At 49.1% G+C, this 25662-nt stretch overlaps 1 protein-coding gene across 4 annotated transcripts; it reads right to left on the bottom strand.

Annotated features, from left to right (window-relative positions):
• MACO1 (macoilin 1) lies at window positions 1-24869 on the bottom strand. Of its 4 annotated transcripts, none has more exons than XM_071452977.1 (11): window positions 24397-24869; window positions 17430-17571; window positions 16525-16651; window positions 15283-15406; window positions 14758-14936; window positions 13456-13954; window positions 7188-7346; window positions 5722-5904; window positions 4496-4616; window positions 2419-2593; window positions 1-762 (listed from the first exon to the last, which is right to left on the bottom strand). In XM_071452977.1, exons 1-11 carry the CDS (start codon window positions 24408-24410, stop codon window positions 560-562), a joined length of 1926 nt encoding a protein of 641 aa, XP_071309078.1. In that variant the 5' UTR covers window positions 24411-24869; the 3' UTR covers window positions 1-559. The 4 variants fall into 4 exon arrangements, with proteins under 4 accessions (XP_071309078.1, XP_071309077.1, XP_071309079.1 ...); XM_071452976.1 differs by lacking the exon at window positions 24397-24869 and adding an exon at window positions 24068-24374; XM_071452978.1 differs by lacking the exons at window positions 1-762; window positions 2419-2593; window positions 24397-24869 and adding exons at window positions 2638-2763; window positions 24068-24377.
• Between the last annotated feature and the right edge of the window lie 793 nt (window positions 24870-25662).

Genomic DNA, 25662 nt, shown 5'->3' on the forward strand with positions numbered 1-25662 from the left:
TCACATCATCAGCTATTCTTTATTCCTTCCCTTGAACAACGCCCCTGGAATTTGTTTGGTCCTTTGAGGGGGGGAAAATCAAATTATCTTCTGCAACATCCACGTGTTTGTATTGAACACATCTATAAATCAAAGCTTTGTTGGGTTGTTTAACCCTTCCGCTGGAAAACTGAGGGGTTTTCCTCACTGATGAATCTGCAAATCCAATTTAATAATTAAATAAAAAAACTGAGGAGAAAGGGTTCAAAACCAAGCAAAGCCCTGTGGTTTTGTTTTGTTTTTTTGTTTTTTTTTTTTTTCAAGAGGAAACCATGCAAGAGTACATAAAAAGGCAAAATTGGCTACTTGAAAACCAAGAATCGTTTTTAATGCGTTGGCCAAGGAAAATAAATCGCAAAGTTCTGTGAGGTTCCCTAAAAATTTACAAGAAAAAACCAATGGGCAGTTCTAGCCAATGCTCTTTTCTCCTGCTGGAAATGACAACAAACACAGTCCCACACGAAACAATTTCATCTTGACTGCAAGAGCCCCCTGGGGCACGGAGAACCTGGGCATTCCCTCATTTCTTCAGGGGCTGGTACACGGAGGCGTTGGGGTCGAGTCCAGAGGGGCTGGGCTCCACGAATTTGGAAGAATAATGTGGGGACACGGGGCTCAGAGTGCTGGTGGCTGCAGTGTAGGTGATGCTGGGCATCACTGCCATCACCTCTGCAATCTTCTGCTTCAGCTCCTTGATCTCCTGATCCTTCTGCAGGATCTGCCCTGCGAACGGCAAAGCACAGCGGCACTCAGAGCCTGAAATCAGCACCCAGCAGCTCAGAGCCTGAAGGCATCAACCAGCAGCTCAGAACCTGCCCTGAAACCACCACAGAGCAGCTCAGAACCTGAAATCACCACCCAGGAGCTCAGAGCCTGCTCTGAAATCAGCACCCAGCAGCTCAGAGCCTGCTCTGAAAGCACCAACCGGGAGCTCAGAACCTGCCCTGAAACCACCACAGAGCAGCTCAGAACCTGAAATCACCACCCAGGAGCTCAGAACCTGGCAAGCCCTGAAATCTGCACCCAGGGGCTCAGAGCCTGCTCTGAAACCACCACCCAGCAGCTCAGAACCTGAAATCTGCACCCAGGAGCTCAGAACCTGCCCTGAAATCATCACCCAGGAGCTCAGAACCTGAAAGCACCACAGAGCAGCTCAGAACCTGCTCTGAAACCACCACCCAGCAGCTCAGAGCCTGAAAGCACCAACCAGGGGCTCAGAACCTGCTCTGAAATCACCAATCAGGAGTTCAGAGCCTGAAACCACCACCCAGGAGCTCAGAGCCTGCCCTTAAATCACCAACCAGCAGCTCAGAACCTGGCAGCCCTGAAATCAGCACCCAGGAGCTCAGAACCTGCTCTGAAATCAGCACCCAGGAGCTCAGAGCTTCCCTTTCCTGCCTGACACCCCTGAAATCAGCCCATGTACAGATCAGAGCCTGCCCTGAAATCACCCCCAGCAGCCCAGAGCCTGCCCTTCCCTGCCTGAGAGCCCTGAATCAGCCCCTGTGCAGCTCCTGGTCTGTGCTCACAGCTGGATTTGGTTGTCTCCAATTGCTACAGAACAAATCTCAGCTCTCCCATTATAATTTTGCACTATTTGGATTCACAGCTGCACCACCCCTAAAGATTAATTCTATTTAATCTCATTTTTCTGCCTTTTTTTTTCTGCTTTTTTTCATTCCCCTTCTCCAAACTCCTCACAAAAAGCAAATATTTGGTCATAAAAGTTGTTAATTTTCCAAACTCTCCCATTTCCATCATTTCTCTCTGAGTTTCCACACCACCACCACCACAGCAATTCCTGCAACCAGGTGATGGAAAAAGCCCATTGCTGAAACAAAACAAAACAATTTCTCCCTCTAATTAAATATTCCTGCAGTCAAAGAACCTTCTGCAGGGAAATGAAATGCAAAGTTCTTGAGTTGCTCCATGGTTTGCAGAGCTGCAAAGCCTGGCCTGGGTTTGATGTTGGTTTTCTGCTCCCTCTGGTGGCATCACCAGCAGTGCCCACACTCCCCTCACCTGCTCAGGGTTAAAACACGTTGGATTCTCCTCAAATTTAAGTTTTATTTACTTGAGGAGTAATAAAATATTATTATTAGGATGACAGGAGAGCAGCTTAATAACAGGCTTAATTTAATTTATCTCTTTTAAAGAGAGAGTTCTTCCAGAGCTTTAAAAGATCTCCAGCTCCTTGTAATGGTTTATAAACTGCAGAAAATAACCATGAATTAATTAAAACACCAATTTTAACCTTCATTATCATGATGGGCTGGGAAGGTGAGCTCAGATGGCTCCAGCTCCGCATTCCCAAAGCTGGAAATGCCAAATTCCCTGTGAGAAACCGCAGGATTGCGTGGGATGGAAGCCCCCAGGTACCTTGGGCAATCTCCAGCTGCCTTTTGGCATCTCCCAGGGCAGAGAAAAGGTCCAGCTTGATCCTGGTCTCTGCACTCAGGCTGTTCTCCAGGTGCTGGGTCTTGTCCTGCATGGCCGAGAGCGCCGACATCAGCACCTCCGTGTCCTTCTCGTTCTCCTTGTATTTCCTCAGCTCCTGCAGGGTAAAATGGGGTCAGAACGGAGCAGTGCCAGCCTGGGGGCACAAATGGCATCCTAGGGGGGCAGAAATATCATCCTGGGGGCAGAAATATCATCCAGAGGGCAAAACAGCACCAACATCAGCATCTCAGTGTCCTTCTCGTTCTCCTTGTACTTCCTCAGCTCCTGCAGGGTAAAATGGGGTCACAGGGGAGCAATGCCAGCCTGGGGGCATAAATGGTATCCTAGGGGGCAAAAAACGTCAGCCTAGGAGGGAAAAAATATCATCCAGAGGGCAAAAAAGCACCGACATCAGCACCTCGGTGTCCTTCTCGCTCTGCTTGTACTCCCTCAGCTCCTGCAGGGAAAACTGGGGTCAGAATGGAGCAGTGCCAGCCTGGGGGCATAAATGGTATCCTAGGGGGGCAGAAATATCATCCTGGGGGCAGAAAAATGTCAGCTTATTGAGCAAAAAATGCCATCCTGGGGGGCAAAACAAACCCACCCCGAGGGGCAAAAAAATGTCAGCCTAGGGGCAAAAATGTGATCCTAGGGGGCAAAAAAGAGTCAGCCTCGGGGCAAAAAATGCCACCGTGGGGGAGTTCACAGAGCAGACAGAGCCAGGAGTGTTTCCCCTTCCCCAGCCTGGGCCTGGCATTAATTAAAGCGCTGGATAATTAAGGTTACCTCCACCCTGCAGGTGATTAAAGGTGTGATTAAGCACATTTGCTCTGGGCCTCAGCCCTCCACCCCAAATCCCTCTCCAAGAGGCAGCTGGGGCAGGCTGGGCTGTGGGAACGTTTCCCTCAGGAAAAGGCTGGAATCACACAAGTGCTCCTGCTGGAAAAGGCCTCAGCATCAAATCCAACTAAAACACATCCCCAAGTGCCACATCCTCGGCTTTGGGCATTCCAGGGATGTGGATTCCATCCCTGCTGCACAAAAACATGGAAAAACCTTCCCTAAAGGCCATTCCAAGAGGCTGAATAAAGGGATTGCTTGGATCTCACCTCAAACCTCACTGTGCTGCAATGCCAGGAATTAAGGGAAGGGAAAAGCAGGGAGCAATTATCCTGGCAAACTGTGGCTGGGGGGGAAAAAAATACAGAAATATTCTACACTTTCAAATGGAGGGACAACAGTGCAAAGGGGAGAATATTAATGCCTGCAACAAAAAGCTTCCCTAACAGTTTGAAGATGCTCGTGAAATTAGAAAGCTTAATTAGAGCTGGGTTTAATTATCTGAGAGCCATGCTCAAACACTCCAGGGATAAGCCACACTTGTTGTCAGGGGTTTGGTAAATCCAGGGACAAGGAGGCTGCACCTGTGATTGGGAAACAAGTCCACAGCAGCACCAGGTGGGCTTTGAAAGGGCATTAAAAATCCATTTTCATGCAGATTGTCAGTCTGAGCACATCTTTAGCACAGAAATAAGGGCACACGTTTGAGCTCTTCAGCTGTAACAAACCCAACTCTACTTGCTGCACACCTGCCACAAAGTATTTTCAATATTCAGGCACTTTAACACCAAAACAATGGCCTGGCCAGTGCTCCAGACTGCCCTGAATCAGCAAGCTTTAGTGCAATTTATGGTTTATTATAATGAGAGTGTCACAGGCTCCTTGCATGAGGGGAAAAAATGCTGCTGAGGGGATCCTACCCTCAGCCTACACAGACCAGGGGGTTTGGGGGCAAAAATCCCCATTTAACCAACAGAATGGTCTGGAAGGAGCCTCTGGGCCCTGCTGGATCCATGGAAAGGTCTGGAAGGAGCCTCTGGGCCCTGCTGGCCTCACGCTGCCCAGCCCAGGGCAGGAGCTGCGCTCCCTGGGCATTGCTGTGCTGCAGGTGCAGGGACGTGGGAGGGCTGGGAGCTCTCCCTGGTGCTGCCCTGAGCCCCTGGAGCTGGGGCATTACCTGCACTTTGATTTCCAGCTCTCTGATCTGGTCCTCCTTCAGTTTGATGTCGATGCTGAGCTTCTTGCACTCGGTCTCCAGCTCGCGGATGCGGCTCCGCAGGGTCTCGGTGCACTCCCCTCTGCAGGGACACAGCACAGCTCAGCAGCTGGGACAGCAGAGCCCTCAGGGAGCAGAGCCAGCCTGCCCCAGCCCTCAGGGAGCACAGCCAGCCTGCCCCAGGCCTCAGGGAGCACAGCCAGCCTGCCCCAGGCCTCAGGGAGCACAGGCAGCCTGCCCCAGCCCTCAGGGAGCAGAGCCAGCCTGCCCCAGCCCTCAGGGAGCAGAGCCAGCCTGCCCCAGCCCTCAGGGAGCACAGGCAGCCTGCCCCAGCCCTCAGGGAGCACAGCCAGCCTGCCCCAGCCCTCAGGGAGCAGAGCCAGCCTGCCCCAGCCCTCAGGGAGCACAGGCAGCCTGCCCCAGCCCTCAGGGAGCAGAGCCAGCCTGCCCCAGCCCTCAGGGAGCACAGGCAGCCTGCCCCAGGCCTCAGGGAGCACAGGCAGCCTGCCCCAGGCCTCAGCCTGCCCCTCCTCGGCTGCTCGCAGCACCAACAATTCAAATAAAATGAAATCTGAAGCTTGGAAAGAAGGAGCCAGCTTTGGTGTGCCCAGCAAAGCCATTGCCCTGCAGCAATGCAGTTACTGAGTGACACACCTCAGCTGCTGGGAGGTTTGGAATATTGATCAAATATTCAATGTTCCAATTGATGAGGGATTCACTCCTTCCTGGGGAGAGCAGAAAAGCAGGAATAATTCCTTTCAGACATTTGGAGCCCTGCAGGTTACAGTGCCCCCAGCTTGTGCTGCTGTGGGAACACAGAACCCACAGGGAGCAGTGCCCCAGCAGGAACATTCCAGAATTATGGCCAATGTCACTGCACAAAGCCTTGATTCCCAGTTCCCAGGTGAAGGGAGATGCTCCTTTGAACAGGACACAACAGCTCTGAGAGCACACTGCAGGAGGAGCAGGTAATTTAGAGCACACTCCTCCTGTACATGTGTAAATGTCATGGAGGCACTGAGGCTCAGCTGCAGGGGAGGCATCTCCCAGGCCTGCCTTGTTTTAACACAAATGAGCCTCTCAACTCAAATAAAGCTGCCTTTTTTTTTTAATAAAAGATTTTTTAAAGTAAAAGATCAAACCCAGGCTCCTCCCTCCCACCCCAAAGGCTCCCAAGGGCAGAGCACCTGGTAGCAGCAGCAAAGGCCACAGCTCGTGCTGCAGTTGCTTCTTCCAACTTCTTCCTCTTCTTTTCTTCCATTAATTGTTTTTCTACAAAGGTTCGTGCCTCCTGCTCTGCCTTTAGCTTCTTCTCCAGCTGGCTGATCATTTGTTTGTCTTTTTGTTTCATCTGTACAGCGTTGTGCAATCTGCAGGGGGACAGGGATGGGAGTGAGTTTGAAATCTGCCTGGATTTGCCTCCCATTTTAGGATTATTTAACACAAAAATCAAACTGTTATTACTACTCCCATATCCTTGAAAACCCCTTAATTTCCAGCTTACAACAATTCCTAATAGTGAACTGTCATTCCTACTCCCATATCTCTGCCTGAGAACCCCATCATGTCCAGATTACAATTCCTAATAACAAACTGTTATTCCTACTCCCATATCCCTGAGAACCCCTTAATTTCCAGATTACAACAATTCCTAATAATGAATTGTTATTCCTACTCCAATGTCCTCGAGAACCTCTTAATTTCCAGACTACAATTCCTAATAACAAACTGCTATTCCTACTCCCGTATCCTTGAGAACCCCTTAATTTCCAGATTAAGGGAAATCTTGGATAATTCCAAATAAACTGTTATTTCTACTCCCACATCCCTGAGAACCCCATAATATCCAAATCACAATTCCTAATAATGACCTGTCATTCCCACTCCCATATCCCTGCCTGAGAACCCCGTAATGTCCAGATTACAACAACCCCTAATAACAAATTTACTCCTACTCTCGTATCCCTGAGACCCCCGCAATTTCCAGATTACAATTCCTAATAACAAACTGCTATTCCTATTCACATATCCTTGAAAACCCCATAATTTCCAGATTACAATTCCTAATAACAAACTGCTATCCCTATTCACATATCCTTGAAAACCCCATAATTTCCAGATTACAACAATCCCTAATAACAGATTTACTCCTACTCTCGTATCCCCGAGACCCCCGCCATTTCCAGATTACAATTCCTAATAACAAACTGCTATTCCTATTCACATATCCTTGAGAACCCCATAATGTCCAGATTAAGGGAAATCTTGGATATTTCCAAATAAACTGTTATTCCTACTCCCATATCCCTGAGAACCCCATAATTTCCAGATTACAATTCTTAATAACAAACTGCTATCCCTATTCACATATCCTTGAGAACCCCATAATGTCCAGATTACAATTCCTAATAACAAACTGCTATCCCTATTCACATATCCTTGAGAACCCCTTAATGTCCAGATTACAACAATCCCTAATAACAAATTTACTCCTACTCTCGTATCCCCGACACCCCGCCATTTCCAGATCACAATTCCCAATTCCCAATGACAATTCCGTCCTCCCCAGTGCCCCATCCCCGCCTGAGCACCCCAAACGCCCCAGCCCAGTGGGGAGGGTGTTTCCCTGTGCCCATTTCCCCCTGGCACGTACTTGTTCTGCAGCAGCTCGTTCTCCTGGCGCAGCTGGCCGGTCTCCGCGCGCGCGCCGCGCTCGGCCGAGCTCAGCGAGCTCACCTGGCTGCGCAGCTCCTGCTCCACCTGCCTGCTGGCCTGCAGGTCAGCCTTCAGCTTCTTGATGTCCTGCTCCAACCTGGGGGCACAGGGACAGCGGCACCGCGTGGGGACGGGCTCCCAGGGACACAGGGACACAAGGAGCCCCACAGGGGCAGCGCCATGCACCTGGCACCTGGGACTGCATTCACGGGCTCTGAGCGTGAGGGAGAGAGGAGGACCTGACTCCCTGTTTCACAAGGTTTGTTATTCTATGATATCTATTATATTAAAACTATGCTAAAAGAATAGAGGAAAGGATTTTAGCTAAGAATGAAAAAGGAAAGAATCATAAAAAAAGCTTGTGGAGTGGACTCTCCGTCCGAGCCAGCTCACTTTGATTGGCTATTAATTAGAAATAACTAACATAAGCCAATCCCAGATGCACCTGTTGCATTCCACAGCAGCAGGTAATTACTGTTTACACTTCGTTCTTGAGGCCTCTCAGCTTCTCAAAAGGAAAAATCCTAAGGAAAGGATTTTCCATAAAAGATGTCTGTGACAGACTCCATGTTCTCAAGGCTCATTTATTAACTTATTACACTGTATTATTTATTACTTTATTTGGGATAAATAAAGTAATTTTATTTCTATTTTATTTGGGATAATCTTTGGATTTATTAATTGATTTGGAACCCAGGGAACTCCTCTGGCTGCCCTGGAGGGCTCCAGCCCCTGCCCGGGGGGCTCAGAGACCTTGGCAAAGAGCCCAAGCCCCCTGTGCCTTTGATTTAGCCCTTGGAAAAAAACAATTACCAACCTTTATATGGAGAATTACAAGCCAAGAAAGTTTAAGTAGAATGACAGTGAATTTATCACAGGGTGAAAAATCGATTTTTGGGGTTTTTAGAATGGGGGTTCAGGGGGCAAGATGGAGGAATCTTGGCATGTCCAGTCTTTCTCCTTCTCCTTCTTGGCCTCCCCATCTTCTGGGTGATGTTGGCACTTTGGGATTGGTTTAGAGTAGAAGCTCAGTGTCTAACATAGGTGATGGGTATTGGGAAGGAATTGTAAATATTGTACCCATATTGTCCTGCTCCAAAGCAGGACTGAGCCACTCACAGAGATTTAATTCTGCCCTCAAATGCTGATTTGGATTTGCCAGCCAGAGCTGTGAATTGTCACCTCAACATGTTGGAGTTTTCTTGCAGCACATGATGTGCATGCCGAGTAAGAGGATGTGTTAAGTCACCCCCAGCTCAGGAGTCAGTAAATTTAGTTTTAATTGCTCTTGAACAGAGACCATCTGCTCTACACTTGAAATTGTAGCTTTGGAAAGTTCTTGAAGATCTATGTAATCTTTTTAATTAAAATATTGTTAAATAAAACACACGTTTTGGAGGAGAGGCACTCAGCTCACTTTCACTTTCCCCCACAAATGAGGGTATTGATTCCTAGACTAAAAACACATCACAGGTGAATAATCAACCCCTTTGAACTCTGAAAGCAATACACCCCTGCCATTCTCACACAATCCTCCTCTGCTCTGCCAGCTATTGATTTGAGAGTTTTTAAGTGTCCATAAAGAAGATGAAGGTGGTTTCATTTCCTGGCCTTCCATTCTGAATTGGTGGCAGTGGGACATTAAGATGAGGAGAGCGCTCACAAAAGCCAAAAAGAGCTGCCCTTAGTGACACTCAGCAGTGCAGATGAATGGCTGGAGCCTTCTGATTTCTTAATGAAACATTTCTGGGCTTCAGGGCAGGGAAAACTCGGCCTAAAAGGCACTGAGAGATGAGCAGGGAGAAGATCCTGTGCCACTGAGGGCAGATGGGAACATCCTGTGCCACTGAGGGCAGGGAGAACAAACACCCTGTGCCACTGAGGGCAGGGGGGAAGCGTGGGATCCCCAAGGCTGAGGAAATCCAGAGAGGTGGGTCTGGAACACCAAACACACCCAGAGAGATGAGAGGGGCAATGAGGAGCCAGGAGCAGCCCCAGGGGAGCAGGGTTGGGCTGGGACCCCCCTCCTGCCCCAGCTGCCTCTCCAGGGCCATGGAAGTGCCCTCCCTCAAGATGAATTCCTTCAGTGCTCTATAAATGGTCAAAAGCACCCTCAGACAGAAAAAAAAAAAATAAAAATCAACTTACAGGCAAATAGTAACAGCACAAAGCAAATACCCACCTCCCAGGGAAGTGCACAAGTCACTTGGTGCTCTGCTGAGGGCAAGAATTTGCAAACCTGAGCAAATATTCCAACCTCAGCCCCAAAATGGGAACAGCAGCAGCTGCTTCAGGTGAGCGGTGCCACCCTGTGCAGTGTTAAATGATGGACAGGGCAGTTGTTGGGTGAATGAAACACTGTTTATATAGAAATTATCATTTTAAAGTGCCCACAGGGCCCTGAGCTGCTCTCCAAAAGCCCCAGCTCTGCCTGGCACCAGCAGCTCCTGCAGGGAAGCTGCTCCTTTGAGGGGGCCACTGTGGGACTGACAGGCTCTGCCTGCAGCTCCTGGGAGCAGCCTGCACTCCCAAAAAAGACAGGAATCCCCAAAAACAGCCAGGGATCCCCCCCCAAAAACAGCCAGGGATCCCCCCCCCAAAAAACAGCCAGGGATCCCCCCCCAAAACCAGCCAGGGATCCCCCCCCAAAACCAGCCAGGGATCCCCCCCAAAAACCAGCCAGGGCCCTCCTGTCCCTGCTGCTGCCATTGCCAGGGCTGGAAATGCTCTGTCCTGAGCTCTCTGCTGCCTGGGGAAGGGGCTGCAGGAGGGATTGGCTCCCACACTCCTCACTTCCATTGCCAATCCTGATTTTGTGTTCTGTGCCTGCCTCCCTGGGGCAGGACACCTCGGCCAGCACCCCCCTGCAGCTGCCACAGGAAACCTTGTGCTGCTTGAACCCAGGCAGGGGCTGAGCAGGAGGCACCAGCCCCTCTCTGCCCATCAGTGATGCCACCAAATTGTACAGCATTAGCACCAAACGGCCACAAATTCACATTAAAAACCTCCCAGTCTGCCTCTGCAGGTAACACCATTTTAGGAAATGTGAAATAAGCTGTGGCAGAGCAGCTTTTGCTTCCCCAAGAATTTTCCCAGTCCGAGTGCCAGAAGATGTCCTCGTTATCTGTGGGAATAATTAGTACATGAGACAGCTTGTTCACCACCCTGTGTGCCAAGGCAGGACCTCTGTGCATGCACACAGTCCTGCCAAGCTGCACTGCCTGGCTCTTGTGTGCTTTCAGTGCAGGCATTCTAAGGGTGCTGAAAGGCAGAGGCAGGTCAGGGGTTTTGCAGTGTAATGTGCAATAAACAACAACAACAACAACAAAAAATTCTGCAGCAATTACAGCTTGGACTTGTTCCATACATTGAGGCTGTGAATCTGTTCCACCTCAGAAATGACAGGGAAATGGGAGAAGAGATGGGTTTGCTCTGCACCTCCTGACAAACAGCAGAGTGCAAAGGGACCAGGCTGATCCCAAATGGATCCCTCCAGTGGCCCCATGGCCAGGGAGCTGGGAAAGAGGAACTCAGATCACAGATTCACTGATGAAGGGATTGATAAGATTCCAGCACCCTCAGGAGAGGCCTCAGAAAACCCCAGAGGTTCCTGAGCCCCTGGGACCCCTCAGCTCCAGCAAGGATGGGGCAATCCCCAGGGATGGGCATCAGGAAGTTCCTGTCCACAAAACTCAGGTTCTGACATTGCAGCAGACACAGCAAAAAGAAAAGCTCAGCTTCAAATAGGAGCACGTGTAAAATATATAATAAACCTTAACTTCAGGACCCCTCCACACAGATCACATCAAACATTTCAGAGTTAACAACCCTGTAAAACTCCTGGTCTCCAAAACCTCCTGATCCTGCCTGTCTCCAGCCCTGCTAATCCCAAGGCCCAGCAGCAGAAGGAACATTTCACATTTACAGAAGGAACATTCCACATTTGCTGCTGGTTACTCAGCCCAGGGCCATCATCTGTGGACACAAAAGGAAAGCGGCTCGGGTCTGCCGTCCTGCTGGACACCCAGTCAGAAAAAGCAGCTTTATTTGGAAGCTGAGCAGATCTGAGCTGAGTCTGAACAAATCAGGACTTCACTGAGCCCTTTCCAGGCTCCAGCAGACTGAAAGTTTAATAACAGGAATGAGTAACACTCCTGGAAGTGGAAAAAATGATGAACAAATGCCTGGAACTCCAGGGACGGGATAATTGACAAGGTCAAAATAAAAAAGCACCATGAATTTTTAAATTTAAGTGCATCCATCCCATCCAATTTGTCAGGTGAGTTTATGCTCCCACTGGTGTGGGAGTTGCCCAGCCAGGCTGGGCAGAAACAAGAGCAGGAGCTGGGTTTGGTGCTGCTGGGCTGCCTGCACAGGGACATCAGGGACAGGGAACAGCTCCAGGGATTTGTGGCACAACTCCACAGCCACACATCCCAAAACCACGTGCCTGAAGGAGTTCAAGTCCCTCTCAGGGCACAGTAAGGCCCTCCCAGAGTCCAGCTGTGTTCTGTGTCCTTCCAGCAGCTGGAATTCCCTCAGGACAGGATCTGTTTTGTTGTAGGCTCATTTCTGTGATGCAAAACTCACCTTGGGCAATTGGAGAGCACCTGCTCTGAGCTCCCACACAAGGATTTCAACAGGAAACTGTTGAGCACAGCAGGTTTAACCCTCAGACCCTGTCCAAGCACACATCCTCAGGCTGGCAGCTCATTCCTCCCCTTCCCTCTGCTCAAAGCAACGTTTGGCACTGCAGCAAACTGAGCTGAGCCCTCTGTCCCTCAGAGAGGAGCAAACAGAGCTCATGAGGAGAGCAGGGCTGGCACTGAGGCAGAGCCACGTGCAGCCCATCCATCCTGCCACAGATCCCTGGCTGCTGTCTGAACCCCACACAGGTCCTATAGAGACATTAGGCATCAATTAGTATGGGTGTTTAATTGGCAGGATCCTGCCCCTCAATTAATCCAGGTGTTTAATTGGCAGGATCCTGTCACAGATCACACTGGCTGCTGTCTGAACCCACACAGATCCTATACACACATTAGGTATCAATTAGTCCAGTGTTTAATTGGACTAATCCTGTCACAGATCACACTGGCTGCTTTCTGAACCCACACAGATCCTATACACACATTAGGTATCAATTAGTCCAGTGTTTAATTGGACTAATCCTGTCACAGATCACACTGGCTGCTGTCTGAACCCACACAGATCCTATACACACATTAGGTATCAATTAGTCCAGTGTTTAATTGGACTAATCCTGTCACAGATCACACTGGCTGCTTTCTGAACCCACACAGATCCTATACACACATTAGGTATCAATTAGTCTGGTGTTTAATTAGCAGGGGTATGTCAATCAGGGAGAGAGTGATTATCAGAAGGCAAGATAATATTTCCATTGAAGTAATTGTGTTCCCACAGCACAAATCCTCTGAGATAAAAGCCCAATTATCAAAGGTACCTGCATGGAAAACAAGCCTGATCTGCCAATTAAGCTGGCCACATTGATGGAGTAAGGAATAAGAGACATGGGCAGGTGGGAAATGTGGAGCAGGGCAGAACTGTGGGACAGTTGTAGTTCCAGACATGTCCCCATGCACAGTCCCAGCCCTTTGCTCACTGCTGCATTTCCTGGCAGCACATGACAACACCTCTGACCTGACAGGTCCACGTCCCTGTGGACTCCCAGGAGCAGGCAAAGCTGGGATTTTCCATCAGACCCCAGAGCTGAGCTCAGCTCCACAGCAGCCCTGGCTCTCTGCACTCACTGCCTCCACGCTTGCAGCTGGAGATTGAAGCAAAAGCCAAACACTTCAAAGGAAAAACAAAAGCAAACCACCTGCTCAGGCAGCGAGGAAGCCCAGAGGCCTCCCTGGAGAGGCAAGGCAGGAGCTGGCAAGGGCACATGAGCTGATTTTCTCAGGTTTTGCTCCTGCCTTCCACCAGAGCATTTCTGGTGCCTCACATCAGAGCTGTGAGCCAGGGGAGCAGCAGGTCCTGAGCCAGAAATGAAGCAACCTGCTCCAGGCTGCAAAGAGAGGCCAGGAACACAGCTCTGCACATCTCCTGGAGATCCTGCCCCAGCACTGCACCATTCTGGCTTCTCTACATGATCACAAATGACATTTTCCTGATAAAAATGAAACCCCCGAGTCCTGCTGGAGCAAGGGAGGATGAGACAAGGCTCAGGCCCAACTTACCTTACCAGTGCATCTGGTTTGCTTAGCTGGTTATTAGGAATACAGTTTTCCATTAAGTCCTTATGTGTGCTCGGGCTCTTGCTGGCACATTTCTGTTTTTTCTCATTTTTGGAGGATGAGGAGGGGATGCTCCCGTTGGTTGCACTGTGGCTGCGGGGTGAGGAGTTCACAACCCCACTGACATTTTTGTAATTTTTGGACGAGGCAGTGCATGAGTCCTCTTTTAAGAGGTTTTCTGTACTTCCTACAAGATCATTATTTAATCTTTTACTATTGATATGGTTTTCCATATATTCAATTTCTTGTATTTTAGAGTCTACAGGTTGCAAAATGTTGTTGTTTATTCCAAGGTTGTGTTTCTTTGCATCCTTGTCCTTTTCTTTCCCTTTTTCTCGATATTCCAGCTCTGGCAACGTTGTAGAGATTTTTTTGTTGGCTGAAATGCCTCCATTGTGCTGCAGGAGTATTGAGGAATCCATATCAGATAATCCTTTGGCTGCTGCAACACCAAAGTGGAAAAAAAACCAACTTAGTTCATTAAATCCATCAATACTGTGCCACAGAAAGAAAAAATCATTATGGACACATCCATCATTCCTGCAGGAAACAATCAGGATTGGAGGCTCTCTAGAAAAGAGAATCCAAAGTCACCTATTTTAAGGCTTTTTGCCTCATTCCAGGCAGGAAAGAGGGATTTAAGAATAAATACTACAGCTACACACAGCACTGACTGACCAGACTGATGCTAATGAGGAGCTGAGCACAGGGGCCATCATTCCCTTTCTCTGTCACATCAACCCCTCCAAAGTGATTTCATTTCTGCCCCTCTGAGCTCACCACCCTCCCACCAAACGGAGCCAGGAGCATTTTATGAAAAATCCTTTTGCCAGGATCTTTTCTCCTGAGAAGCTGAGAAGCTTCAGCTTCTCCATGTTTTGCTGCTTTGGAATGTGATCTGGAGAACTGTTTACCCAGCATGTGAATTGTTTTTACTTGGTGACCAATGGCAGCCACCTGTGTCGAGGCTGTGACAGTCCCAGGATTTTATTATCATTCCTTTCCTTTCCTTGCCAGCCTTCTGATGAAATCCTTTCTTCTATTCTTTTAGTAGGCTTTTAATGTATCATTTTCCTTTAATATAATATATATAATAAAATAATAAATCAGCCTTCTGACACATGGAGTCAAGACTCCCCTCTCTCCCCTCACCCTCAAACACCCCCCAGCTCCTCCCCAGCGTGTCTGGGGTTTATTTTCCCTTGGAGCAGCACAGAACAGAGCACACAAGAAGGGATAACTTGCCTTCCTCTGCCTCCCTCTCTTGCCTTTGCAGCATCTGCTGCTCTGGGGGCAGAGCCTGCTGCAGGAGCTGCATGTAGAACTCATTCTCCTTCTGCACCTCCTTCTGCTTCCTCAGCCGCATCTTGTAGCTGACGTAACTTTTAAAGCCAAAGCCCAAAGTCACAACAGGGTAGCCAATGCTAAGGAGGGAAATAAAAAAAGCAATATTAATCAAATAGATACACAATTCATATACACATATTCATGTATGTATGAACAAGGCCCATAGAAACTGATTTATAAAGTGGTTTTTGCTGTTCCACGGGAGCTTTCAGGAAATGCTTGGAATATCCACAGTGCAAATTCCTCCCAGCACAGAAAGGTGGCACTGGGCCCTTGTTTACACACATTTCTCGTGGAATATTTCATGGCAGAATTGTGAGGGGAAAACTGGACAGCCAAGCCCTGAACCCAAATGAAAAGGCCTGCTTATTCATTTTCCTGGTGAAATAAAGGTTGCTAGGGAAAGGACAGAGAAGCACTCACCAGTGTGCTGCAAATGGACGACAAAGGTCCACGTGGAAGTTTTTTAAATCTTTAAATCTAATGGCTGCTTCAATATAAACAAAAAGTATCCACAGTGATACTGTTGGTAAGCACACACCTCTTTCTGTGGAGAGAAGGAAACAGAGACACTCAGGGACAGAAAACAGGCAGCAAGGAGTTGAGAGTTATTTTTACATTATTTCAGGAGTCTGAGGAAACAAACCTTAAAGATTTTGACAAAAAAAAAGGAAAAAAAAAGAGCAAGTTCCCATCAACTTGGATGAGCACTGAAAATGAGTAATTCCTGGGGTTGCTATGAATTAAAATATTCAATCAACTCAACAGCTACAGCTAAAACTGGCCCATCAGGTTATTCCTTCTAAGCATCAGCCCTGAACACCTTCAGATAAGGCTTGAACATATTAACACAGCCCCAAAACAGCCCCAGATCCTGCAGGTATTTGAAACTGGGCAGCAAGAGGCTCCCAGCCCCTGCCCTCAGCTCCCAGCCCGCTGTCATCAGGGCTGACACAACAGCTTCCACAAGGCCCCACTCCCAACAATCTGGGCAGTGAAAAGTTACCCCAAATAATAATTTAAATTAAATTTGATTTATTCCTAAAATGTTTTGATTGAGGGAAGGAACTGGAGCACCTCCTCCAGCTCCATTTCCTCATCCAAACCCAGGGATTTGTGAGAACAAACTCAGGGAGAAAAGGGCAGCAGAGGGGGACAAGGATTCTCCATGGAAGCCTCAAACTGTCAGGGCAGCCTCTGGCACCACCAGCTCAGAAACTGGATCCAGCTTTGCTAACACAGAATTAACTCTGCCCACTGAAATAATCAATATTTGAACATTGTTAACTAAATTATCAGCACATCAACTGAGTGTGGAAGAACAGAACACTGCCACAGACTTGTGCTGAGTGTTCTGTAATCGTTGAATCACTGCAGGAGAGTTTTAAAGTCAGGAATTTCATTTTCTTTTAACTGCTCTGGAATTCCTGTTCATTCCCCTCCAGTTGCTGCTTACTGGAGATGCACCCCAAGTGCAAAACAAAAAACCAAACTAAAATTTTTAACTCTAAAAAAAAACTGCATTAAGTGAGGCAACAGCAGAGGAATTTTGTTCCTAAAAGATGGGAGATCCTTACTGAGCCCTGGAAGTTGTCAATAGAGAAAAGCTGGAAACAAAGAAGTTATAAATGAGTCAGGAAGTTGTAAATAAAGAATAATGCCCACCTGTGTGCCACACATACTGTACCCACACATAGGTGCTGGCAGCAAAGAACAGCCACTGGATTGGGATGAAGAGCAGACAGATGATGTTGGAGGTGAATGCTACACACACAAAAAATACTGAGAAGGCCTGAAAGAAAGGAGGGAGGGGGAAAAAGAAGAGAGTTTGGTTATTCCAACCCAAATATAGTGTTTTGTATACATTAAAATACATATAATACATTTTACATATAAAAATATAGCTGTTAGATATTTTAACTCACCAATATTTCTAATATTACATGTTTAATTTTAATATATAAAATTTTATATATACTAATATAAATATTATATATATTACATATTTATATAAATATATAAATAACAATTTTTATATGGCTATATACATACATTTTTAATATAGACATATATACAGCCCTATACATAGATAGATGGCATATGTCTGTATATATATATACACATATATACAAAAATAATATCAGTCTGTATCAGAGGGTTTTCTTTAAAATAATACAGAAATTCTTGCCTGTTTACACATACATAATGTTATATAAATTTCTAATTAATTCAAACTCAGCTCAGAAATTTAAACAATATAAGGTTATATATTATTCTGATTAACTCAAACCCAGCTCAGAAATTTGAACATTATTTCTCCGTGGTGAAATTTGGATAAATCTCTATTTCATTTCCACTGGCCATAGATAAAGTATCCATCAGAGAGAAGCCCTGGTGCTGTGAGGGGGCTCTCAGTGCCACTGTCACTGAGGAAAATGAGAATATTCCTGTGGAGATTCTGTGCCGCTGTCACTGAGGAAAATGGAATATTCTGTGCCACTGTGACTGAGGAAAATGGAATATTCTGTGGCACTGTCACTGTGGAAAATGGAATATTCTGTGGCACTCACCAAGCCCTGGTATCGGAAGGAATCGTAAACGCTCCTGATGAAGAGCCAGAAGGGCCACAGGTACTCAAACCTGAACTCCAGCACAAAATCTGCCAGCAGCACCAGGGCCCACACCACCAGGAACTTCAGGTACAGGAAGGTGCTGGGGGAAAGAAAAAGGAAATTTCAGGTCAGGATTCTCAACAGACAAACTGACTTTAAAATTTTTTTTTTAATTAAAATATTCCGAATTAAAACTAAGGACAACTGTATTACACAGAAGGAAACGTCAGCCAAAATAACTTTATAAAATAAGTTTAGGTTTGGGTTTTTTATTATCCCATTACAGCAGGCCTGGGCTAACAGAGCTCACACTGAAGTGCATTTATTTCCCCAATAATCAGCAGGGTCACTGCTCAGCAGCACCCACGTCCCTCAGCATTCTCACACAGATTCTCTCACTCATTCCTGCCACAGGTAACTTCTCCCAGCTGCAATGCTCCTTTTCCAGCCCTCTCCTGCCCCTGGTGCTCAGGAATTTTGTGTTCCCCTCCTCAGCAGGCTGCAGATGTTCCCTCATCTAACACAAACTGCAGCACCAATAAACTGAGATGTATTTTAAGCCTACAGCAATTTAAAGACAGTTTGGATACTGAGTTATCGGTGTTAGATTTGAAAACATTTCTATGAAGGCAAATGGATCCCTTAAACACAAACAAACAAACAAAACCCCAGAGAAATGGAAGCACAGGAGGCCTGAGACCAGCCTAACTTCTATTTTTAATGATTTCTGAGCCACATTCCCATGTTCTGAGTCTTGCATTTTGAACCACTGATGATCCTTCTTGGCAACAGAGCTTAAAAACACTCTGAGCTCATACCCAAGGAACACTTGAGGCATCAGCCCAATCCATTCTTCCAAAAAAGAAGCAAAACTCCTTTTTCCCCCAAACCCACCACCCTTGATACCTTGCTGCACTCTATTAGGTTACAACAACAACAACAACAAAAAAAAGGGGGGGTTAAAATATTTTTTCTCACTTAAATCAAATGCAAATTGTCCTTTTAGTAACTTGTTTTCCCTCCTCTGCCACCCTGCCAGCACAACCAGCAGAACTTTGCCCTGGAATGTTCAGAGGGAGGTGCCAAGGGCTGGCACCTGTGCCAGGCAGGGTCGAGTTTCTGCCCTGCTCGGGGCTTTTTTAGGAACTGGCTCAGAGCTTTGGGGAAGAGACAAAACCCCAAATTTCCAGGGAAAGAGCTGGGTACCAGCAGAGGTTGGGAAATGACCGAACTTGTGCAATTCTCACCCAAGTTCAGGTGCAATGCACGGGGCTGGGAACATTGCTGGGTTTCTTGGGAGTCAGAGGTGGATGGCAGGTGCCTGAGAGTGCCCTTATCAACTGAACTGGCTGGGAAAAAATACAGCAAAAGGCTCCAGGAAGCACTTCAGTGGAATGGAAACAAAATGAATGGCACACACTTGGAAAGTTCAGGAAGGGCTTTCAGTTGTGAGGGACCCAGCCCCAGTCACAAATCACTGTTAGAGAAGAATGGAACTGCAGTGAGTACTGCAAAACCCCTCCAACCCAACAAATATCCCACAGCAAACCCCTCCAATGGCCACACTGTCCTGGTGCTCTCCCAGGCTGCCTTTCCCTGCCTGTTCACAGTTCAGATCCTCACCAGGAATCTGTAAAAAGCAGCTGCATTCAGGAAATATTCGACACTAAAGGCGACATTTGGGTCCAGATCTGAGGAATTCCATAAAAGCACCACAGCCAGGAATTCCCTGCTCAGTTCAGTTGTGCTGTGGAGCCTTTTCCTGGGTTACTCTCGTGGCTTTTGTTTATTTTCCTGCCACTGGAAGGCAGAGGAGACCCCATTTTCCCCAGCCAACGAGGGCTGTCAGGACTAATGCTGCTCAAGCCTGAAGTGCCACTCCAAGAGAAAGCATTTGCTGAACAAGAGTTCTGTACCACAGCCATTAAAGTGATTTCTGATATTAAATTCATATCAATCCAAGGGCCCCGCTGACACTTAGCACCTTCTAAAGTGGAATTGGAACAATGCAACACTTGTAAGGAGGCTTTGCCAGCAGCATTAAAGAGCCTATTCCTCATTGTCTGAAGGGCTCCAAAGCCACTCAGAATTCCAGCAGTTCAGGAGAGTCTCAAAGCCTCAGTCCTTGGGCTGGCCCCAGCAGGGAAGGGGCCCAAACCTCAGATCCTGCTGCCCCTGAGGTGCTGCACAGCCAGGTTTGTGTTCAGGCCAGCCCCAGCCCAGCTGAAACACATCCCCAGGAATTAAATCCCCCAGAAAACCTGTTTATTGAACAGGCTCGAGTGTATTCCACAAGGCAAACTGGAATTCTGAGGTGGATCCCAGTACAGGGAAGATTCTTGCAGATAAATCCCTAAAATCTGGGTTATCCCATTTCCTGACACATGTCAGAAAATCTGCCCTGGGTGCCCTGGCAGAGGTTTAGGGCACAGCATATGGAGGGTGAGAAAGGAGGAAGGAAGGATGGACACATCCACGCCAGGAGAGGGCACAGGGCAGGGAGGAGCAGGGATTCCAGAGCTGCAGTTTCTCTGAAAGGTCAATTGATGGCTAATGTACACTGAATAGAAAGATTTATTCATAACCCTGCCGTGCCTCTGCTCCCCCTTTGAATTTGCAAATAAATAATTTTCCTCCTTATTCTTCCTCCCCCTGCCAGTGCCAGATGCCATTTCCTCCCCCCCCTTTTTCTTTTTCCCTCTCTTGTTCTTTGTTCTCCTTTTACTGCCCTGCAGGAGCAGATCCTCTGCCAGCTGTAAGGTAAAAACACAGCCAAAAATCCCTAGAAAAAGACCCAATCCTGCACCCCAAACCCAAACTGGGGGTGGATTAAGCCTTAATTCCATCCCACCATTATCAGCAAGGCCCCAAGGCTGGAAAGGCAATCCTGGCTTGTTCCAGCCTGACTCATCCAAGACAATGGAGTGGGAGGCATCCCCAGCCTGGCAGGGAGCCAAGGGCACAGGTGAGCTTTAAAAAGGTGAATTTGAGCATTTGGGTGAAATCACCAAATAATCCACGACCCCCCCAGCTCAGGGTTAGGCAGCAGCCACAACACCAGGCAGGCTGAGTGGAGATCAGCAAATATCAAAGCTTTATCTAAAGAAACACACAAACAGATAGCTAAGATTATTATCAGTGGGCAGGAGAAGGGAAACACAGCGAGTCTGAAAGGCAGAAAACATCACTGCTGGCACTGACCACGTCAAACACCTGCCAGCTACAGGTCTGGAAAGGAACAGAAACGTGAGGAAGGCCAGGAAAGCTCCCTGAGCCCTGGCAGGGCACAGAGGGCACCCAGCCCTGAGCTGGGCAGCAGGAAAGGGAAACAAATCCCTGCAGGGGCACACAGTCAGCACCCAGCACCGTGGGGCTGGGACAGCAGCACTGCCAGCTCTGGGCTCAGCTGTGAACCCCAAATTTCCAAAATGCAGCCACAGGAGCCCCTTCAGCTGCAGGGAGCGAGAGCCAGGGCACAGCAGAGCACAGTAAATGTAGGATAAATGACACTGGAGCCCTGCACTGGAGTTCAAGTCATAAAAGGCAGCTCTGCTGCTTTGTTCCAGACCTCCAGAAAATGCTTCACCCTCTATAGGAAGCTGGTAAAATAAATGAGCAGGGGGAATGATTATGGTTTTTCAAGAAAGGCCTAAAAAAGGCCACATTCCTGGAGGTAGTGCTGATGTTTTCCTTCCAGCTTCTTTGGCTGTCAGAAACGCAGCCCTTGGAATTCAGCCCTGTCAGGATTTGGGTGGCAGGGGGAACCAGGAGCATTTATGGGGCCGTGGCACCCAGGGACCCTGTCCTGTGCCACCAGGGCCACCTGGAGACGAGCCAGCCTCCCCTGCAGGCACCCACCCGGCTGCCAGCCCACGGAGTGCCTGCCACAAAGGGCAATTTACATCCCAGCTAAAAAAAAAACCCTGCTCTGAAGGAACGTGGAGTATTTCAGGACCATTGTCAGGGAATCCACAGACAGCATCCATCAGCTGGTGTGACAGCACAACTTCAAGCAGGGAGGTGTGGAATTCATCTTGAAACTTCCCCAGCCAGGAAAGGGGGACCAAGCAGAACCACAAGCAGCAATAGCAGCAGTGCAGGTGGAGGATTTTAGCCAGATCAAAGATGGGGACTGGGGAGACTTAGGAACAAGCAGGAACAAATAAACTTTAATTGCTTAACTGATGACAAGCTGCAATGAATACTTGAATTAACAGTTAGAGGGTTAATGCATGCACACTGCCAAAGGTAGGAGATGTTAAATCACTTCAGCATTTTTAAACTGCTGCCATTGTTTTACACAGGAGAAGGCAGAATTTGGAACATAAAGTGTGGAAATAAGAGACCCTCCAATTCCTGCCATGACTGTGGTGGGTTTGGAGGTTAGTTGAGAGCAGTTATTTTAAATTATACTAGAGCTCTTTCCACAGATCCTGCAACACTTCTAAAGAGCATAAGTCACTGCAAAAGTCAGCATTCACAGATCATCCACACCTTTCAGTGCAGCCCAGGATTTTATATTTCTAACTCTGCTCTGTTTTTCTATCACTTCTCATAATCTGCCTCAGTGTTACACGTGCAATGAACTCTGCCACCAGAGCTTCCCTGCAGGACAATTCCTTCCTTCCCTGCTCCAAAACTCCTCATTTTCCCAGCCCTCACTCACAGTGACAGCTCTGCCATGCTCACATGCCAAGCTGGGCAGGAGGCTTAATTTAAAATCAGGCTTAATTTAAAAACCCAACAAAACAAAGAGTTAAGTATCCCAATGCTGCTGTTTGCTCAGCCTGGCTGCTCTGCCCATAAACCCAGGATGCTTCCTCCTGATAACTGCATTTACTGGGTCTGTGTAAGCTGATGGGGACAATTAAGATAAGCTGAATAAATAAGTGCAGTAATTACAAGAATTTAGACAACTGTAGTTCTGTGAGAAGTTACCTGTATGTGACCACTGAATTATGGAGACAGAAAAAATATTTTAAAAAAAGAGAAAGGTCCCAGATCCGTGTAGAAGAACCTCCCTCTGCTTAGAAGGGAAAAGCCTTGTCACTATTTCTCCTTTTCTGTATGACAACACTCTGAGCACACTGCTTGTTTCTGTTTAGCAAAATGCCACGTGAAACAAAGGCTAAGGATCCATTCCTGAACTGAGGCATCCCAGGAGAAGCAAAGGCAGAGGCACCTCAGCTGCTCAGAGACTCCAGCAGCTCTCCCTGCCGCACACCCAGCTCCTGGAGCTCCTCTGAGCTTTCCCTGATTTCCCCTCCTTCTCTCAACCCCACCTTCCCTCCAGTAACCTCAAAAACAAAGCATTTGGAATGACTTTTGAAATCCAGTTATAAGCAATTCCTTGTATATTTGAATTATTCTTCACCTTGAATAATCGTTTCTACACAAGGGATGCTTTTCTTTACCATTCCAGGCAGGGTTTTCCCAAAACCTGAAAGTCTGAAGCAAGAAGCTCTCTACTCTCACAGATCCACTACAAGTGGGATAAGCAGCACACTGGGACAATTTTATTCCTGTCACAGCTCCCCAGCAGCTGCTTCCCTCATGCAAAGTTAACATCTGAATTGTATGAGCTCGCTCAGGTTTCCAGGCACTGCATTCATCAACCCCACTGAACTAGAAACAGAAATGGGACAGCAGCACATTTACTACAGCTCTCACCAGCTCCTGAGCCTCTCCTGACCCAAACTCCTGCTGACTGAGAAATGCACAATTCCTGCACGCCACAAAAACCTGCCACACTCGGGAGAGCAGAGCTGGAATCACTCCTTACACAGACACCCACCAGCCCTGGGACACACACTTGTGAGCACCTGGAAAACACCAGTTTAGAACTGGAGCATCACATCCCTAGGACACAAACCAGCCCTGGGAGCACCTGGAAAAAACACAACCCACGTGCATCTCCCTTGAGCGCTGCCTGGCTCCGCGCCGCCGGGGTCAGGGCTGAGCCGGGCACCTGCCGTGTCCCCGGCACACCGGGCTGGGTCCACACCGGGCCATCCACCCCTGCTCCGGCAATTCCCAGCCAGCCTCCTGCTCCCGTGGCTCTTAGGGCTTCCCCACCAGCACGGCACGAACAACTCTGTGAGACCCCGAGTGAGCAGCCGGGCCGGGCAGTTCGGCACCGCTGCGAGCCTGAGCCTGGGAATGCCCAGCCGGGAAAGCCTCCCCGGGCAGACCCAGCTGAGGTGGCAGCGGCAGCTCGGAGCTCCGGCAGTGCCCAGCTGTGACACCCGGCCGGGAAACCCTCCCCAGGCGAGGCTCGGAGCTCCGGCACCACCGGGACCCCGCCGGGGAACCCTCCCCGTGCAAGGCTCGGAGCTCCGGCACCGCCGGGGGTGACCCAGGGCGAAGGCCCCAGCGCTGGGCGCGCACCCCAGGGCCGGCTCCGGCCGCTCCCTCCCGGCAGCACCGGCAGCACCTTGGCCAGCAGCAGCCCCGGCCCCGCGGAGCCCCGGAGGGCCCGGGGCGGGGCAGCGCCTGAGGGGCGCCGGGGCGCCATGACGGTGACAGGGCCGGGGGGCGGCCGGGGGGCCCGGGGCCGCGAACCGCCCGCTCCCGGCGCCGCGGCGGCCGCTCGGTACCTGCCGTAGATGCCCTCGGTGATGCGGTTCCGCTTGAGCGGCCGCCGCAGTTTGCTGCAGTCCGCGCTCCGCCGCTTCATCCCGCCGGCCCGGCCCGGCCCGGCCCGCCCCGCTCACGGCAGCACCATCCGCCCCCGCGGGGGGTTCCCGAGCGCGGGGCTTTTTTTGGGGTTTATTTTCTTTTTTTCCCTTTTTTTCCTTTTTTTTTCCCCGGGAAACAAAGAAATAAAAATAATTCCTGGTCCGTCCCTCCCCGCCGTGTCCCCCCGCGCAGCCGCCGCGCAGCGCCCCGCCTCCCCAGCGATCGCCAATCAAACGGTTGATCCCACCTGAGTGACAGCATGTCTGACCAATCAGCAGCGAGGAAGGGCAGAAAGACGGTAGAACGGACCAATCGCAGTGTCAGAAAGTTGAACCCGCCTCGTTCAGTCGCGTGGCACGCCCACCACTGTGAATGACGGCCCTACAACCCAGTCAGAGAGGATTATTTGTGATTGATGGCCTATCAACCAATCAGGATGCAGATTCTGGTCTCCTCCTGCCTACTGTGCTGCGGACTGGTTCCCGCCCCTTGCGGTGACCGACAGCAAAATTGTCCAATGGAGGAGAAACAGAGAAATAAAAGGACAGCTCAGCCATCCACTCGGAAACGGAAGAAGGAGGGCTCTATTTCCTCTGTCACCGTAGCAGCGAGGTGCCACCTCTCCCGCTTGATTGACAGCCTCGCTGGCAAATGGGCAGTTGGGGAAGGGGACACCCCGTCTCAGGTGCAGAGCCAGGCAGTGACAGTTTGTGACACCCGGTGCCTCCCCCACAGGGCGGCCTGCACTGCCGCTCACCGGAGAGCAAAATAACCCCCAACCTGACAGACAGGCCGCGCCAGCCAATAAATAGCGCTCCTATCTGAGTGACAAGACACGCGACCAATCACAATACAGGACGCGCGGCCCAAAGACGGCCGGTGCTTGAGATAAGCCAATCAGAGGCCAGGAGGAGCTGCGCTCGGCCAATGGGAGGGCAGTCCCTAAGGGCGGCTTGTGGGGGAGGGGGCGGGCGGGTCCCGCCGGCGCTGCCGCCGCCGGGGGCTGCCGAGTCACGGCCTGGCCCGGTGTTTTCCTTGTGGTGGAGTTATACTTTACAATTGGAGCATCACGGATTTTTTTGGGCTGGAAGAGATCTTGAAGATCGCCTCATTCCATCCCCTGCCGTGCCAGGGACACCTTCCACTGTCCCAGGCTGCTCCAAGCCCTGTCCAACTTGGCTTTGGGCACTGCTGGGGATCCAGGGGCAGCCACAGCTGCTCTGGGCACCCTGTGCCAGGGCCTCATCACCCTCGTGGGGAAGAACTTTTCCCTAATAAAAGTTACTTTGTGCTTCACCGTGTCAAAGATCACCAAGCTTTGGTCCCAGTTTGGAAACATAAGCTGTGAATCCGAGCATCACCTGTCCAATGTGCCATCCTGAGGGAAAACAGGTGAATTCCTCACCTTTGGAGTGTTCTCCCTGGATGTTAACACTGATGGGACTTAGTAGCACGTAGCAAAAAGCCTCATTGTGCCAGCTAAATTAACTCCTAAATTGCTGCTTGAGCTGTT

The sequence above is a fragment of the Agelaius tricolor genome, unplaced genomic scaffold (assembly GCF_023055355.1).
Source record: "Agelaius tricolor isolate 1412-34295 unplaced genomic scaffold, bAgeTri1.0.p SCAF_36, whole genome shotgun sequence".
In the NCBI taxonomy this organism is placed as follows: Eukaryota; Metazoa; Chordata; class Aves; order Passeriformes; family Icteridae; genus Agelaius; species Agelaius tricolor.

Excerpts from the sequence above, each read along its gene's own strand:
- MACO1 (XM_071452976.1), bottom strand. The coding sequence starts at position 24,147 with ATGAAGCGGCGGAGCGCGGACTGCAGCAAACTGCGGCGGCCGCTCAAG. Across the intron at positions 15,407-16,524 it reads ACAGTATGTGTGGCACACAG|AAAGAGGTGTGTGCTTACCA; the intron begins GTGGGCATTATT and ends TTCTCTCCACAG. Across the intron at positions 7,347-13,455 it reads AAACCAGATGCACTGGTAAG|GTTGGAGCAGGACATCAAGA; the intron begins GTAAGTTGGGCC and ends CTGTGCCCCCAG.